The sequence below is a fragment of the Heteronotia binoei genome, chromosome 20, assembly GCF_032191835.1.
Source record: "Heteronotia binoei isolate CCM8104 ecotype False Entrance Well chromosome 20, APGP_CSIRO_Hbin_v1, whole genome shotgun sequence".
In the NCBI taxonomy this organism is placed as follows: domain Eukaryota; kingdom Metazoa; phylum Chordata; class Lepidosauria; order Squamata; family Gekkonidae; genus Heteronotia; species Heteronotia binoei.
The window spans coordinates 3,356,143-3,372,948 of NC_083242.1; the positions used below are offsets into that span (position 1 = coordinate 3,356,143).

Genomic DNA, 16,806 nt, shown 5'->3' on the forward strand with positions numbered 1-16,806 from the left:
AGGGTTTTTTTTTTTTTTGGAAGGGCTGTTTTTTGAGGTAGAGGCACCACATTTTCAGCATAGCATCCAGTGCTTCTTCCCCAAATACCCGCTGAGTTTCAAAAAGATTGGACCAGGGGATCCAATTCTATGAGCCCCCAAAGAAGGTTGAGTTAAAGCCGAGGAAACAATCTTCAGGGTGAAATGGAGGAAGAACAGTTTATGGTGTAGGGCACCCCGGACATTCCCTGGGCCTTGACCCCCCTCCTTGGCCAGGCCACAAGTCTACTCCCCACTTGTGGGAGTCCTTCAACCAACTCAGAGCTGGCAAACTTAAGGAAAGGGATACTGAAGTTAAGCAAAAGGGAATTGGGCGGGGGGGGGGAGACCACATTCAGCCATCACATGATGCTAGTCCTCAGCAGGGTCAACAGCTCTGCGTTAGGAAATGCCTGGAGATTTTGGGGGGTGGAGCCTGAGAAGGGCAGGGTTTGTGGAGGGGAAAGAGTTCTTTGGCACAGGGCCCGCTAGGGTTGGCAGAGACTGAATGTTGGCTTCATATAGCAGCCGGCAGGCTCTGTTAGAGGTGGGGAAGGAGTCCAAGGATATAAACAAGATTCATGAGATAGGCACCCATATTTTGCACAAGCCATCTAATTCCAAATGCAATATTAACTTGAACTGAGAAACTTTGGGAGGGACGGTGGCTCAGTGGTAGAGCATCTGCTTGGGAAGCAGGAGGTCCCAGGTTCAATCCCCAGGATCTCCAAAAAGGGTCCAGGCAAATAGGTGTGAAAAACCTCAGCTTGAGACCCCGGAGAGCCGCTGCCAGTCTGAGAAGACAAGACTGACTTTGATGGACCAAAGGTCTGATTCAGTATAAGGCAGCTTCATATGTTCATATGTTTTATTATTTGGAAATGGCGAGCGCAAACGAAGACTCTGCTTTCTCTGGGAGTAGTCCGTTTGCCTTCTTTAAAACACTGGAGTGCAAACGAAGACTCCAGCTTCTCTAGAACTGTCCGTTTGCCTTCCTTTGTGAGCTCTGGGTTTGAGACTCTTAGAATTGTTAGTTGTGGACTCTTTAAATTATACATTGCTGCGTTTGTACTCACCATATTTACAGAAAGCTTGAATATAAACACTGTAGTTGAGTACTGTTTAGTAATTTCTCAGGGTTATGTTATCACAAGGGTGACCAAACTTGCTTAACGTAAGAGCCTCATAGAATAAACATCAGATGTCTGAGAGCCACAAGACATGAATGTCGGAAGAAGGAAGGAAGGAAGGAAGGAAGGAAGGAAGGAAGGAAGGAAGGAAGGAAGGAAGGAAGGAAGGAAGGAAGGAAAATAGATGGGGAGGGAGAGGTAGAAAGAAAGCAATTTTAACTTTACATGCATTCTCCAAGCCGCTGGCTGGCTTGGCTTAGAGAAGTTATTTAAAGAGACAAATGCCTTCTCCAAGCTGGCTGACTGGGTGGTGGGGGCTTCAAGAGCCGCAGAATATGTTTGCAAGAGCCACATGTGGCTTCCGAGCCACAGTTTGGCCACCCTTGTGTTATCACTTTTGTTCGCACCCACCTGGAGGTTGGCATCCCTAGCGCTCACCTTCCCAAGCGGCCATTTTCTCCAGGGCAACTGATCTCTGCAGCCTGCAGATGTTATAATTGTGGGTGATCTCCAGCCACCCCCTGGAGGTTGGCGACACTACTTGAAAAGTCCACGCTCATGTTTTGATCAAATAGAGCAGGGGAGATGATCGCCCTTCCCCTCGCAACAAGAAGGCTCACGTAGGGTAACGGTAGTCTGGAACACGCCGTCTTTTCCTCCAAAGAGCAGATCATATCTCCACTCAGCTACTTGGCAGGAACCGCATTTTCTTGGAAATAAAGTTCTCTGAGCTCTATAGAGCTTCTTCCTCTTGTACGCATGCTGGGGATCAGAGCGCTGGCGACGAATTCCGGAACAGTGGACTTCTTTGGCAACGTAGGATCTCGAAGTGTGCAAATTCCCCTGCTTTTTTTTTTTACCATGGTTTCAGTTCCTGAATTTTCATTGCCGGATTTGTTGATCCATGTATTCTGGATGCACGTACCATATGTTGTTTTATTTGCAGTGGATACAATATTTTATGTGCACGCCCTACATAGAAAGTCACCACCCACGGTTTGCCAGGACCTGAGCGAGACTTTTAACAATACAACACTTGGGAAGTCATTCATTCCCAGGGTCACCGTAAGTCAGAAGAGATTCGTTGGCGCTTAATCCGCACCGTAAGCCGTTTTCAGCATGACACCGCTGAATAGATTCATAGGTTTGCTTGCTTCTTTTCTTCCCACTGGGGGCCCAAAGAGGCATGTGTCCTTCCCAGGGGTCGTTTTGCAGAAAAATAGGTGGTGGAGCTCATTAGCATAACTCATTAGCATATATCCCCCCAAGCCAAAAGCAACCCGATACAAGAAAGGAGAGCCCCAGGCGAGCGAGGCCTGCTTGGGCTAGCTAGAGATCCAGCCAGCCCAAGCAGGCCTCGCTCACCTGGGGCTCTCCTGGGCTGCCACCCCACCCCCAGTCAAAAGGCAAGCAAGTCACCCATTGCCCAAAATCACAGAAGAAGTGGAGAAAGGTTGGTGCAGGCTTCTCCAGGAGTTAATGAGAAGAAGATATTGGGTTTATATCCTGCCCTCCGCTCTGAATCCCAGAGTCTCAGAGTGGCTCACAATCTCCTTTACTTTCCTCCATTTGGCTTCCTTCCTTCCCCCGTCTCTCTGTTGTGCAGAGAAAAGCTAGCCTTGATGACTGACACAGGCTGCAAAGCCTGAGCTCCATTTTCTTTCCTTCCTCCCCCTGTCTCCGTGACATAATTCCTGTCTCCCGGCGCCACCCCCAAAGTCTCCTGGCTCCACCCCCAAATTTTAGTGGGCCACGAAGAAGTGTAAAAATAACCGGGCCACGGGGGAAAAAAAGTTTGGGAAACCCTGCTATATTGTAATGCTTTACTAGCAGCTGCATCCCAAGCACTAACATGCGTGCATTGCCAAATTATGTGAACCTAAGTTACTATCCTACGGAGTTTGCAGGCTGGCCGTAGCATGGCAACTTTAACATACAATAAAACTACCCTTTCCCGCCCTTCTCTTCTAATGGAGTAAAGAAAAACCTGTCGATCTGTTTTCAAGCTTCTCTAGTGAGACTTTCTGTGAAACCACCCAGGTCCTTTCTGCATTTTCTTCAGGGAAAACAACTTAAGCCGTCCTCTGACACATAAATGTCAGGCTGGTATTTGTTCAGGCAGCTGCACAGACTGTTCAAATACAGGTAAAAGTCTCTGGTAGTCATCTGGCTCTCTCTCCAGACTGATATGAAGGGCTAGATAGAGCGGTGGAAAAAGGACATTGGTACACACCCCACCCTGTGCCCTGCGGTAATAAAGAAATCAGGCAGGCAATCAGGCAGGCATTCAACGGAGGCAGTGGACATTTTGTTATTCTGTGGTCTCCCTGCTGTAGGGGCCCTGATGATATAGCTCTGCTGACCCATTTATCTTATAACAGCTGGGGGGTGTATGGAAGGAGTGGAGGCAACTGACCCCCACCAACTGCAGAATTGGAGACTGATTCTGCACTCACCTTACGCCGCTCTCGTGTTCTTCTCAGGGCATCTCCCTTCTGATTTCCCACTATCTGACCCGGGGTTGCAGCAAGCATCGGCGCTTTTGCGCAGTAAACAGAAACTGGTTTTTAGTGGTTTCTGTTTGCTGCACGAAAGCTCAGATGTTTGCTGCAGCCCCGGGGCAGATAGTGGGAAATCAGAAGGAAGCCGCATAGAGAAGACGACCATGAGAGCGGCGGCATAAGGGGAGTGCAAAATCCGTCTGAGTTTGTTTTTAGACTGTTATATTGCTTTTAGATTGCCAGTTTGGTGTAGTGGCGAAGTGTGTGGACTCTTATCTGGGAGAACCGGGTTTGATTCTCCACTTGCACCTGCTGAGATGGCCTTGGGTCAGCCATAGCTTTGGCAGAGGTTGTCCTTGAAAGGGCAGCTGCTGTGAGAGCCCTCTCAGCCCCACCCACCTCACAGGGCGTCTGTTGTGGGGGAGGAAGGGAAAGGAGATTGTGAGCCGCTCTGAGACTCTTCGGAGTGGAGGGCAGAATATAAATCCAATATCTTCTTCTACCTCACAGGGTGTCTGTTGTGGGGGAGGAAGGGAAAGGAGATTGTGAGCCGCTCTGAGACTCTTCGGAGTGGAGGGCGGAATATAAATCCAATATCATCTTCTTCTTCTTAGATTGTATATTGTTTTATTATATGTATCTGATTTTAACCTTGTATTATTCACTGTTGTTACTCTCTCAGACCCCATTTGGGAAAAGGCAGGCTATACATTTAATCATCATCATCATCATCATCATCATCATCATCAACTGAAAGTTGCTTGCCAGCAGGCATTTTGGTGGTACAGCACATTAAAAAAGACCTATGTGCCACTACAGAACCAATATTGCAACTGTCAGTTTTGTCCGCTTCTTCCTTCAGAGAACTCAGGCCCTGGTTAGGCACTCTATCCTGCATAACAACCTTGCAAGGTAGGCCACGTTAGGACAGAGCTGGTATCTCAAGCTTCAGGGCTGAGCCACAGTTCTTGGTTACAACAACCCTATGAGGTAGGTTAAATCAGGAGAGAGAGTGGCGTTGTGGCCCACTCTGGCTTCCTCCCTCAGCCCCACGCATCTTGAAATCCAAGATGGCTCCCCTCATTCACTGAGACACAACCTCAAACCCCCCCCCCCCCAATTTAGGATAACAGATCCAGCTGTTTCAACTGGGATCTCCAGGGTGGGTTTCCTGTTTTTCTGATGACCTCTTCTCTCTAGAGAGCCAGTTTGGTGTAGTGGTTAAGTGCGCAGACTCTTATCTGGGAGAACCGGGTTTGATTCCCCCCTCCTCCACTTGCACCTGCTGTAATGGTCTTGGGTCATCCATAGCTCTTGCAAGAGTTGTCCTTGAAAGGGCAGCTGCTGCGAGAGCCCTCTCAGCCCCACCCACCTCCCAGGGTGTCTGTTGTGGGGGGAGAAGATATAGGAAATTGTAAGCCGCTCTGAGTCTCTGATCCAGGGAGAAGGGCGGGGTATAAATCAGCGGTCTTCTTCTAATTTGTCAGATGAGTCTGATTTCAAACCACGATAAGATCCACGGCAGAGTTTTCAAAACAGAATCTGAATCTTTTTTTTATTTCCAAAAAAATTAATCTGAATTCCCATCCACTCTGGGAATGAGAAAGGTATACACACAACATCTTGTCCAGATGGCACACTTGTGGTTTATATACAGGAGAGATGATGGATATCATTCATAGCTCCACCTGGAATGCAAAAGCATGTTATGGAAGGGAAAACTCAGGTCTTTTCTCACATTCCTTCTGACCAAAGCCTGAATTTCTCTCCATGGAAATCTCTCTTCCCAACCGCAAAAGGGTCACTGTGGGTGCTCAGCGATCCAGGAGATGTCCAAAGCATTTGGACACATGGATACAACTACAACTTCCCATCGTTTCAAATAAGCTTGCACAAATGAAATTCCTGGTGGATTGGCACTTAAATGAGACACCTCCTCCCCCCATTATTTCGCTAGCCTTCTCCAAGCCATTTTAGTTTTGCTCAAAATCTTGGAGACATTTCACCCGAGAAAGAAGTTGGAAACTAGCATGTACAAATCTGCCTTTTCTGCTGAGGTTTTTGAACGTTGCCACTGCAAGCGATTTTGCTTCACTTATGTTCATGTTTATCAGGGCTTAAAAAAACCCAACAACCCAGGAACGCACAGGAACTCAGTTCCGGCTGACTTGGTGTCAGGGGTGTGGCCAAATATGCAAATGAGCCTGCTGGCCTTTAAAAAACAGAAAGCCCTGATGTTTATGTTCTCTTAAGAGTTTGAAAAAGAACCGGGAAGACCTCTTGAAGGGTGGTGCTGGCTGCCTGCAGTTTCAATACATTCTTACTTCTTTTATTTTTTTGCAATAAAATACATCTTTGCTTGAAAATAATCTCTTTTTTTCCTGATTGAGGGGCACCGCTTTACTTAATTGATAAGCAATTTGTCAAATCTAACCAACCGATGGAGTTGCCAATCTCCAGGTGGCACCTGGAGACCTCCTGCTATTACAGTTGACATCCGGGTGACCGAGAATAAGTCCCCCTTGGAGAAAACGGCCATTTTGGAGAAGGGGCTCTACGCCATTATACCCTGCATTATTCCCCTCCCTAAACCCCACCCTCCCAAGGCTCCACCCCACCCAAATCTCCAGGTATTTCCCAATGCAAAGGTGGCAACCCTACCAACTGAATATCACAACTGGGCGACATATGTTGCCACAGTTGCTCATCTCCTGAACATGTCTCAAAAGTAACACTGCAAGCCTGGTTGTGTCCTTAACAGGCTCGCTGCTTCTTCAATCTTTATAACAGAGGTGGCCAATGGTAGCTCTCCAGATGTTTTTTGCCTACAACTCCCATCAGCCCTAGCCAGCATGGCCAATGACTGGGGCTGATGGGAGTTGTAGGCAAAAACATCTGGAGAGCTACCGTTGGCCACCCCTGCTTTATAGACTGGAGAGACAGTTTGGTGTAGCGGTTAAGTGTGCGAACTCTTATCTGGGAGAACCTGGTTTGATTCCCCACTCCTCCACTTGCACCTGCTGTGGCTTGGGTCAGCCATAGCTCTCGCAGGAGTTGTCCTTGAAAGGGCAGTTGCTGTGAGAGCCTTCTCAGCCCCACCCACCTCACAGGGTGTCTGTTGTGGGGAGGAAGGTAAAGGAGATTGTGAGCTGCTCTGAGACTCTTCGGAGTGGAGGGTGGGATATAAATCCAATATCTTCATCTACCTCACAGGGTGTCTGTTGTGGGGGAGGAAGGGAAAGGAGATTGTGAGCCGCTCTGAGACTCTTTGGAGTGGAGGGTGGGATATGAATCCAATATCTTCATCTACCTCACAGGATGTCTGTTGTGGGGGAGGAAGGGAAAGGAGATTGTGAGCCGCTCTGAGACTCTTCGGAGTGGAGGGCGGGATATGAATCCAATATCTTCATCTACCTCACAGGGTGTCTGTTGTGGGGGAGGAAGGGAAAGGAGATTGTGAGCCGCTCTGAGACTCTTCGGAGTGGAGGGCGGGATATAAATCCAATATCTTCATCTACCTCACAGGGTGTCTGTTGTGGGGGAGGAAGGGAAAGGAGATTGTGAGCCGCTCTGAGACTCTTCGGAGTGGAGGGCGAGATATAAATCCAATATCTTCATCTACCTCACAGGGTGTCTGTTGTGGGGGAGGAAGGTAAAGGAGATTGTGAGCTGCTCTGAGACTCTTCGGAGTGGAGGGCGGGATATAAATCCGATTTCTTCTTCTTCCTCTTCTTCTTAGAATCAGGAAAAAGAAACAACCCAAAACACCACAATGGGGGCGGAGAAACCCAGAAGTCAAGCACTTTTTGTGATGGTGCTTCATCAGATGTTACAGGGGAATTTGCAACTCAGAGCTTGGGTTCCCGGGCAGCTGGGTGCCTCCCCTCCCCTCCTCAAATTGAACCCCTGCCTTGAGTTTATTTTCCAAGTGTTTTTGAAGGCTGTTGAAAATGCTACAGCCCGACCCTTGCTTGCAGCAAATCCGCTTTCTGACATTTCCAAACCATTTCCGAAGCCAAGGAAATGGGACCATGTGACCCTTAAAAAACCCCCATACTTCATAGGAATGTTTTATATATGTGCATTTGAAAAAAACATCTCTTTGTAGCCGAACGTTGGGATTGCATTGAGCTGCCTCTTGCTGAGAACTCCAGGCTAGATTTGCTCCAGCGAAGCATTTCAGGAACCATTGATTGAAGCGCTGAAATGTTACCTGCTGTGTGAATTCTCTCTCCGCCCCCATAACTTCCAGTGTAAATATCTGCCTAGTGACAACCCCGCTCCTAACATCTGACAAGGCGGACTCTGGTGCATCGAAGCTTACACCTGGCACAAAAACTTTTTCGTGTTTAAGGTGCCAAGAGATCCCCTGATTCTTTGGAACAGCACACAGCAGACACCTAATTTACATGCAACTGAAGAAACTTGATATCTGACTCCTTTCCCGTTGCTTGTGAAAACTATTCCCATTTTGCAGAGGTGGCCCCTTTCTCTGGTCCCCTCTTGTTGATATCGAAGAAGGTTTATTCAAAGTTGGGGCTGTGGCTCAGCGGTAGAGCATCTGCTTGGCACGCAGAAGGGCCCAGGATCAATCCCAGGTCTCCCTAGTTAAAGGGATTCAGGTAGGAGGCAAGATGAAAAAGATGAAGATGAAGAAGATATTGGATTTATATCCCACCCTATACTCTGAGTTTCAGAGTCTCAGAGCGGTCACAATCTCCTCTACCTTCCCCGCCCCCCAACAACAGATACCCTGTGAGGTAGGTGGGGCTGAGAGAGCTTTTTACAGCAGCTGCCCTTTCAAGGACAACTCCTACGGGAGCCAAGGCTGACCCAAGGCCATTCAAGCAGCTGCAAGTGGAGGAGTGTGGAATCAAACCTGGTTCTCCCAGATAAGAGTCCGCACGCTTAACCACTACATCAGACTGGGTCTCAGGAAACGGACACCCTGTGAGGCGGGTGGAGCTGAGAGAGCTCTCCCAGAAGCTGCTCTTTCAAGGACAACTGTGAGAGCTATGGCTTCCCCAAGGCCATTCCAGCAGCTGCAAGTGGAGGAGTGTGGAATCAAACCTGGTTCTCCCAGATAAGAGTCCGCACACTTAACCACTACACCAGACTGGGTCTCAGGAAATGGACACCCTGTGAGGCGGGTGGAGCTGAGAGCGCTCTCCCAGAAGCTGCTCTTTCAAGGACAACTGTGAGAGCTATGGCTGCCCCAAGGCCATTCCAGCAGCTGCAAGTGGAGGAGTGGGGAATCAAACCCGGTTCTCCCAGATAAGAGTCCGCACACTTAACCACTACACCAAACTGGCTTTCTTCATCTGCAGGGCCGGCGGGTGGGAGTAGGCGAGATAGGCAGTCGCTTAGGGCGCCCCCTCACCACAGGAGCAGGCACCCCATCCCTGCTCATGCCGTCCCTGATACTCCGCATCATTCTTTCTTCGCTCCGATTGCTCTGAGTGATTAGAGCCAAGAAAGAACACTTGCACAAAGTGCGCCATTGTGATGATGCTGTTGCGATGATGTCCTGGGCGGGGGGGGGGGGGGCACGGGGTTCTGCCTGGGGTGGCAGAACCCCTTGTGCCGGGGCTGTTCCTCTTCAGACCCTGGGGAGAATAGATAACACATTGACCTTGGTGGGCAAATGCTGTCGCTAGAGTTGCTGTCTCCAGGTTGCGAAATTGCTGGAGGTTTTAGGGGTGGAATCTGAGAAGGGTGGGGTTGAAGGAGGGGAAGGACTTCCACAGGGTATAAGGCCAGAGAGTCTTCCTTCCAAAGCAGCCGTTTTCTCCAGGGGAACCAATGTTCTCTCTAAGCTGCAGAGTCTTGTGAACAAGAATTCTACTTTGTGAGCTACTGGTATTAAACTTGTGAGCTGCTGGCATTAAAGCTGTGAGCCACTGCATCAATGATTGAGCTCTGGGGTCATCCTTCCTGAGCTAGGACAAAAATCTGTGAGCCGGAGGTTAAAAACCTGTGAGCTAGCTCACGCTGACTCAACTTACAGGGAACACTGCTTGTAACCTCAAGAGGTCTCCAGCCCTTACCTGGATGCTGGCAACCCGATCTACGGCCCTGTTCACAAGTTACAGTGCACATGCATCCGATCTTCAAACAGCATCGACTAGTTTGTTTGTTGTGTGGGCACTGCGTGTAATTCTCATGTTACAGTCAAAGCACACACAGCTGAACATGAGATACGAACCCCACAGTTATCCAGGTCTCTGGTTTCATTATTAAGTGTGTTGGCTCTTTCTTACAAACAGATGTACACACGTACAGGCGGGATGGATGTGCATTCAACGTAACACAGGAAGAGTTTGTTTCCCATATAAGCCCGTTTCCCGTATGTGTGTTCGGAATATAATAATTTTTTTATTTATTTATAATAATAAATAATAAATTTTATTTATATCCCGCCCTCCCCGCCTAGGCAGGCTCAGGGCGGCTCAGGAATGTTGCGCATTGCTGGAATTAGTGTTCTTCAGAGTTCAGTTTCCTGCCATAGCCAAAAGCTTGAGTGTTTATGTCTGCACATGTGTGTGAACGCAACAGTGCCGCATTCTTAGGCTTGCGTGTGAATGCTAAGGTGCTTCGTTGATCTGGGCCCTGCAGCAGCTACGAAATCATGCAGAAATTTCACTGATATCTTTATTGAATTCTTTATCCCCTTTTCTTTCTCCCCAGTTTGGAACCCTGGCAGGTGACGTTGCTCTTCTCTCCTCCAGTTTGTCTTCAGAACATCCTTGCAAGGTAGGTTAAGAGGGCAGTATGAAACTGTCCAAAGGAAAGGTGGCCAACGTCCAGGCAGTGTCTGGAGATCTCCTGGGATTATAACGGGCTACAGAGATCGGTTCCCCTGGAGAAAACGGCTGCTTTGGATGGTGGACTCTAGGGCAATATACCTCACAGAAGTCCCGCCTGTCCCCAAACCCCTCTCTCCTCTGGGTCTACCCCAAACCTCCATATACTTCCCAATCTGGAACTGGAAACCCAATCCAAAAGTCACCCAGAAAGTGGAGGGATTCGAACCCAGGCCTCTCAAAAAGCAAAGAGAAACAGCGTGGACATGTCACGGTGGAGCCTAGGAACTGATTCTCCCAAGCTGCTAGGAATGCGCTCCTGTTTGAATCTGTGGGGTGTCAAAGGCTAGAGTCTCCTTTTGCAGAAGCGCATTATGTTTCCTCTTATCCTCTTAATTGCCCGAACTCACCTCTAGAGACTGTGTGAAGGTCACCTGGGGCTGCCAACCTCCAGGGGGTGGCTGGAGATCTCCTGCTATTGCTTTTGATCTCCTGACTACATAACTCAAGTTCCTTCGGAGGAAATGGCTGCTTTGGAAGGGGGACTCGATGACATCATACCCTGCCGAAGCCCCTCCCCTCCCCAAACTCCACCTTCCTTGAGTTCCGCCCTCAAAATCTCCAGGAATTTCCCAACCAGAGTTGGCAACCTGAAGGCCAAGACACTCCTTGGAACTGAAAAACTCCTTGGTTTATAGCCTCAGCTTTCTCTTTGTGCCCAATCCTTTCTTTGCTGAGTCTCACATTCTCTTGATCTTAAGCTTTTTTTGTGGGGGGGAGAGCAATCTTAATATTAGGGATCATATCTATCTCCCCCTGCAGCATTTAGAGAAAGAAAAACTCTGGTTGGTTTGAAGGTACAAGACAGAGCCATAAGAGAGGACAGGGGCAAAGTTTTTAAAAATGTGCAAAAGGTGGAAAAAGAGAATTTTTTGTGCTTCTTCCAACAAACTAGAGCTCAGGGGCTGTACGATGAAGGGAGGGCGGACCAAAGGAAGTACGGTACTTAGAGCCAGCATGGCATAGCGGTTGTCTGACTAGTCTCTGGAAGATCCAGCTTCGAATCCCAACTCATGCCATGAAATCTTTGCTGGGTGACCTTGGACCAGTCACATTCTTTCAGCCTAATCTACCCTACAAGGTTATTGTGAGGATGAAATGGAGGACAGGAGATGGACGTAAGCTGCTTGAAGAGGGGAGGGGGAGACAGCCTATCAATGCATTAAATAAAAAAAAAATCATTAGCCTCTGGAACTCACCGCCACAAGATGTTGCGGCGATTGCTAGCTTCTGTGGCTTTAAAAGAGGGTTGGACAAATTCATAGAGGACAGCTCCGCCAATGATTGCTACTGATACGGTTAAATAGCATCTGAACAGGCAGAGGCAGTAAAGTTCTGAATACCAGTGCTGAGAGTGAAAGACTTTGTCCCCAGCTGTGCCTTCTTGTTGGGGCCTTTGGGGGCATCTGCTGGACCACGGTCTTAAATGGGAGGCTGTTGAAGACTGCAGATTTAGACCCTTCAGGTAGCCGGCTCGAAGTTGACTCAGCCTTCCATCCTTCTGAGGTCGGTAAAATGAGTACCCAGCTTGCTGGGGGGGGGGGGGGGGGCGGGATGTAGATGACTGGGGAAGGCAATGGCAAACCACCCCGTAAAAAGTCTGCCGTGGAAACGTTGTGAAAGCAATGTCACCCCAGAGTCGGAAACGACTGGTGCTTGCACAGGGGACCTTTCCTTCCTCTCTCTGAATCAGAGCCTCGGAGCGGCTTACAATCTCCTCTATCTTCCTCCCCCCACAACAGACACCCTGTGAGGAGGGTGGGGCTGAGAGAGCTCTGACAGAAGCTGCCCTTCCAAGGACAACTCCTGCGAGAGCTACCGTTGACCCAAGGCCATTCCAAAGGCTGCATGCGGAGGAGTGGGGAATCAAACTCAGTTCTCCCAGATAAGAGTCCACACACTTAACCACTACACCAAACTGGTGAAAGGTAGTTCTTTGAAGTTCTTTGAGTTCCATCTGGAGAAGAAGAAGAAGATATTGTATATATATCCCACCCTATACTCCGAATCTCAGAGTTTCAGAGCAGCTCACAATCCCCTTTATCTTCCTCCTCCGCAACAGACACTCTGTGAGGTGTGGGGGGGGGGCTGAGAGAGCTCTGACAGAAGCTGCCCTTCCAAGGACAACTCCTGCGAGAGCTACGGCTGACCCAAGGCAATTCCAGCAGCTGCATGCAGAGGAGTGGGGAATCAAACCCGGTTCTCCCAGATAAGAGTCCACATATTTAACCACTACACCAAACTGGCCTTTAGCCTGATCCTGCATTGCAGATTTTATGTTGTTGAACATTCCCATTGGGCCTACTGAGACTGGTTTGACTGGGGCTGGGTTGGAGTTGGGGGTGGGGTCCTATAGGGATTCCGATCCAGTATTATATACCCCCCCCCCCAATTGTCTTCAAGCCGTTGTTGTAGACAAGCTACTTGGCATTCTGGGCGTCAGGATTGCAGCCCCCGGCGTAATTGAAATGCATTTGCTTCTCTCCTGAAAATCTCAACCGAATCCTTCTCCCTGGAACCGGCTTACCAAACAAGGATTTATCCTCCCTAATTTGGATGCATTTCTAATGTTGACAGTTAGGGATGTTGATAGAATTTAGCAGCCTATTTAGCGCACAGAGAGGGGCTTCGAATGGCTCTGTCTGAGTTGCCACATTCACACAGCACACTCCCAGATAGCTCCCAAGATACCCTTGTTGCGTCGTTTGGAGAACACCAAGCCACTGGAAGCTTATGAGTGGGACATGGAAAAGTTTTGGCTTACCGAGCTTGGCCGGACACGTCGCTTCAGGCTCAGAAGATGGCATTGCTCACCCAGAAAGAGGCTAACTTGTGAGGAAGGTAAACATTCCATACGGTGCCACCAGGTATGACCGACACGGCTGTTCGATAGCAGATGAACAACCAAATCTTCCTAAGGGGGACCCCAGCCACCAAGAACTAAGACCCCTCCAGTCTGTATAGACTCAAGCCACTTTCATAGGTCTACTTTAAGTTCTGGTTCTCGGACACGTAGAGAAAAACGAATGATTCAGTTGTATCACAGAGGGGGTTATTTTGGCTGTTCTCTCTCTCACAGATCTCCATAATCGCGTTACAATGTAGAATAAAGTAGGAGCCAAGTTTCACCTTTAAGACCAACAAAGTTTTATTCCGAATGTAAGCTTTCGTGTGTGCATGCACACTTCTTCAGACGAAGAATTCTTCAAAGAATCAGCGAGCAGAGCTACATAAAGCTGATAGGCAGTGATTTAGAATGCAAAATGGTACAAATTTAAAATCCAGTGACAGAATAGTAAAATTAACAAATTGAGCAAACCTTTGATCACTGTACCCGATTCTTCATCTGAAGAGGTGTGCATGCACACACGAAATCTTACATTCTGAATGAAACTTTGTTGGTCTTAAAGGTGACGCTTGACTCCTACTTTGTTATACTAATTCAGACCAACACGGCTGCTCACTTGGATCTATCTGAACATAAGAACATAAGAGAAACCATGTTGGATCAGGCCAATGGCCCCTCCAGTCCAACACTCTGTGTCACATAAGAACATAAGAGAAGCCATGTTGGATCAGGCCAATGGCCCATCCAGTCCAACACTCTGTGTCACATAAGAACATAAGAGAAGCCACGTTGGATCAGGCCAGTGGCCCCTCCAGTCCAACACTCTGTGTCACATAAGAACATAAGAGAAGCCATGTTGGATCAGGCCAATGGCCCATCCAGTCCAACACTCTGTGTCACATAAGAACATAAGAGAAGCCATGTTGGATCAGGCCAATGGCCCATCCAGTCCAACACTCTGTGTCACATAAGAACATAAGAGAAGCCACGTTGGATCAGGCCAGTGGCCCCTCCAGTCCAACACTCTGTGTCACATAAGAACATAAGAGAAGCCATGTTGGATCAGGCCAATGGCCCATCAAGTCCAACACTCTGTGTCACATAAGAACATAAGAGAAGCCATGTTGGATCAGGCCAATGGCCCATCCAGTCCAACACTCTGTGTCACACAGTGGCCCAAAAACCCCAAGTGCCATCAGGAGGTCCACCACTGGGGCCAGGGCACTAGAAGCCCTCCCACTGTGCCCCCCAAGTGTCTGTGTTACAATGTGTTTCGCAAGAAGAAACCCCTTCCCCATCCTAAATCTATATACACCGAGACGCTGGTTTTGGCGGTTCCTCTTTCATCAACCATCCACCCTCCTCCGCTGTCACCACCGTAAAGCATCTCAGTCCATTTAGAGTTCTCTTGGGAGACCTTGGGCTCTTTACACCTTGCTAGTCTGCATGTGTCCATTGGAGTCGATGCTCCTTTGGAGCAACATCACCTCTTGCAGACGGCTGCTCTTCTCCAGCCGGTGCTCTGTCGGGTCGCCGTCTTCCACGCCGTTCCCTTTGCGAAGGCACAGGACCTTTTGAAAGCTCTGCTTGAAGTTGTCTGACAGGAACCCGTACAGGATGGGGTTGGCACAGCTGTTGGCGTACGAGAGAATCACCACGAAGCAGAAGACACCCACCAAGACGGGTTCCTCGGGCAAAATGAAGATCAAGTTGACGATGTTGACGATGTAGAAGGGGAGCCAGCAGAAGACGAAGACCACCACGATGATGACCACCATCCGAGTCACTTTCCTCTCCGACCGCCGGCGCCGCGTGGAGCCGACTCGGATGCCAGACGACTTGACCTTGATGACAATCAGCAAGTAGCAGAGGCAGATCACCAGTAAGGGGCCGAAGAAGCCCAAGACGGATGTGTAAATAATGAATACGGCGGACCAGATGTCAATGGGTTCAGGCCAGCTCATGTTGCAGGTGTGCAGATCTTCCTGGACGTCGGCGAAAATTATCATTGGGAGGACTACCAAAAAGGAGAGCGTCCAGACCGCCGTGCTGATCAACTTGGCGACCCTCGGCCTGCGCCACTTGGTGGACTTGATGGGGTGGACCACAGCAACGTAGCGGTCCAGACTCATGACGGTCAGGCAGAAAATGCTGGTGAACTGGTTGATGCCATCAAAAGCCGTGACCAGGCGGCACAGGAAGGACCCAAAGGGCCAGTAGGAGATGGCGTTCTGCGTCGCCAGGAAGGGCAAACCGAGCATGAAGAGGACGTCCGCGATGGCTAAATTCAAGATGTAGATGTTGGTGACTGTTTTCATCTTGGCGTAACGCAAGACCACGTAGATGACCAGGGTGTTGCCGCTCAGTCCAACAGCACAAACGAGGAGATAAATGATAGGAATGAGGACCGACTGGATTTCAGGGGAAATGGGGTATCCTGGAAGGGTACCGTTACTTGTGTTTGCCGGCAAGGAGACATTGGCATCGGGAGAACTAGACTCCATGCTCAAGGAGGAGGGAAAATACAACGGATCCATGTTCCTCGTCCCAGTCTGAGAAACGTCTAGAAAGCTAAGGGTCAATGTCCTCTGGCATTTTCTTCCTGGAGGAGAAAGAGAAGCAGCAAATTAAAACAACAGTGCAAACCAGGAGGGAAAGGATAGGAATGAAGACAGACTGGATTTCAGGGGAAATGGAATACCCCATTCTGTGCAGGGGGTTGGACTAGATGACCCTCGGGAGCCCTTCCAACTCTATGATTCTAAAAGAGGATTTTTTTAATTCAAAAGTTGGTTATTGGAAGACTATATCCAGATTTATTTTTTTTAAGTACACAAAGCAGCTGGTCATAACTCCCATGATGCCTCAGGCCAATAAGCACGGCATCCCTGACTGGCGATTGTTTAGAAGTTGCAGGTGTTTTCCACTTCCTTCCTTCTCTGGCAACTAAACCCCCCCGAAAACTGTGGGGCCAGTGAGAAGGGCTTTCCCCCCACTAGCCAGAAAGATTTCTGCAGAGATAACTGTGGAAGGGTTAACCCCCCCCACCCCGAAGGAGAGATGACAGATCCAGATGTTCAGAATCTCAGCCTTCTAGAGGAAGTTGGAATTGGGGAGTGATCGCGACCCATCTACGGGGCCGAGGGCTGGTTTGCATAATACATCCAGTCTGCATGTTGAAATGGATACAAAAACTGCCACAGGACCATGGGGGTATCGGTAGGAAACAAAATAAACCTCACCGTGCAGAAGAAGTTCAGTAATAATAACTAAATACATATTTTTCTATCAAAATACTCTTTTTTGGTGTGCTTGTGTGTTATTCACGTTTGAAAATTCTATCCATTCCACAGCAATAATGTAATCTCAAAATGCAGCAGATTTTTGAGCTGAGCAGCAATTGTTCAGATTAAATCAGAAATTCTGCTCCATCGGTTTATAGCAGG

At 48.7% G+C, this 16,806-nt stretch overlaps 1 protein-coding gene across 1 annotated transcript; it reads right to left on the reverse strand.

Annotated features, from left to right (window-relative positions):
• Positions 1 to 14,754: 14,754 nt before the first annotated feature.
• On the reverse strand, positions 14,755 to 15,897 carry SSTR5 (somatostatin receptor 5). The gene has a single exon (XM_060260754.1). The coding sequence runs from the start codon at positions 15,895 to 15,897 to the stop codon at positions 14,788 to 14,790; it is 1,110 nt and encodes a 369-aa protein (XP_060116737.1). The 3' UTR covers positions 14,755 to 14,787.
• Positions 15,898 to 16,806: the final 909 nt, after the last annotated feature.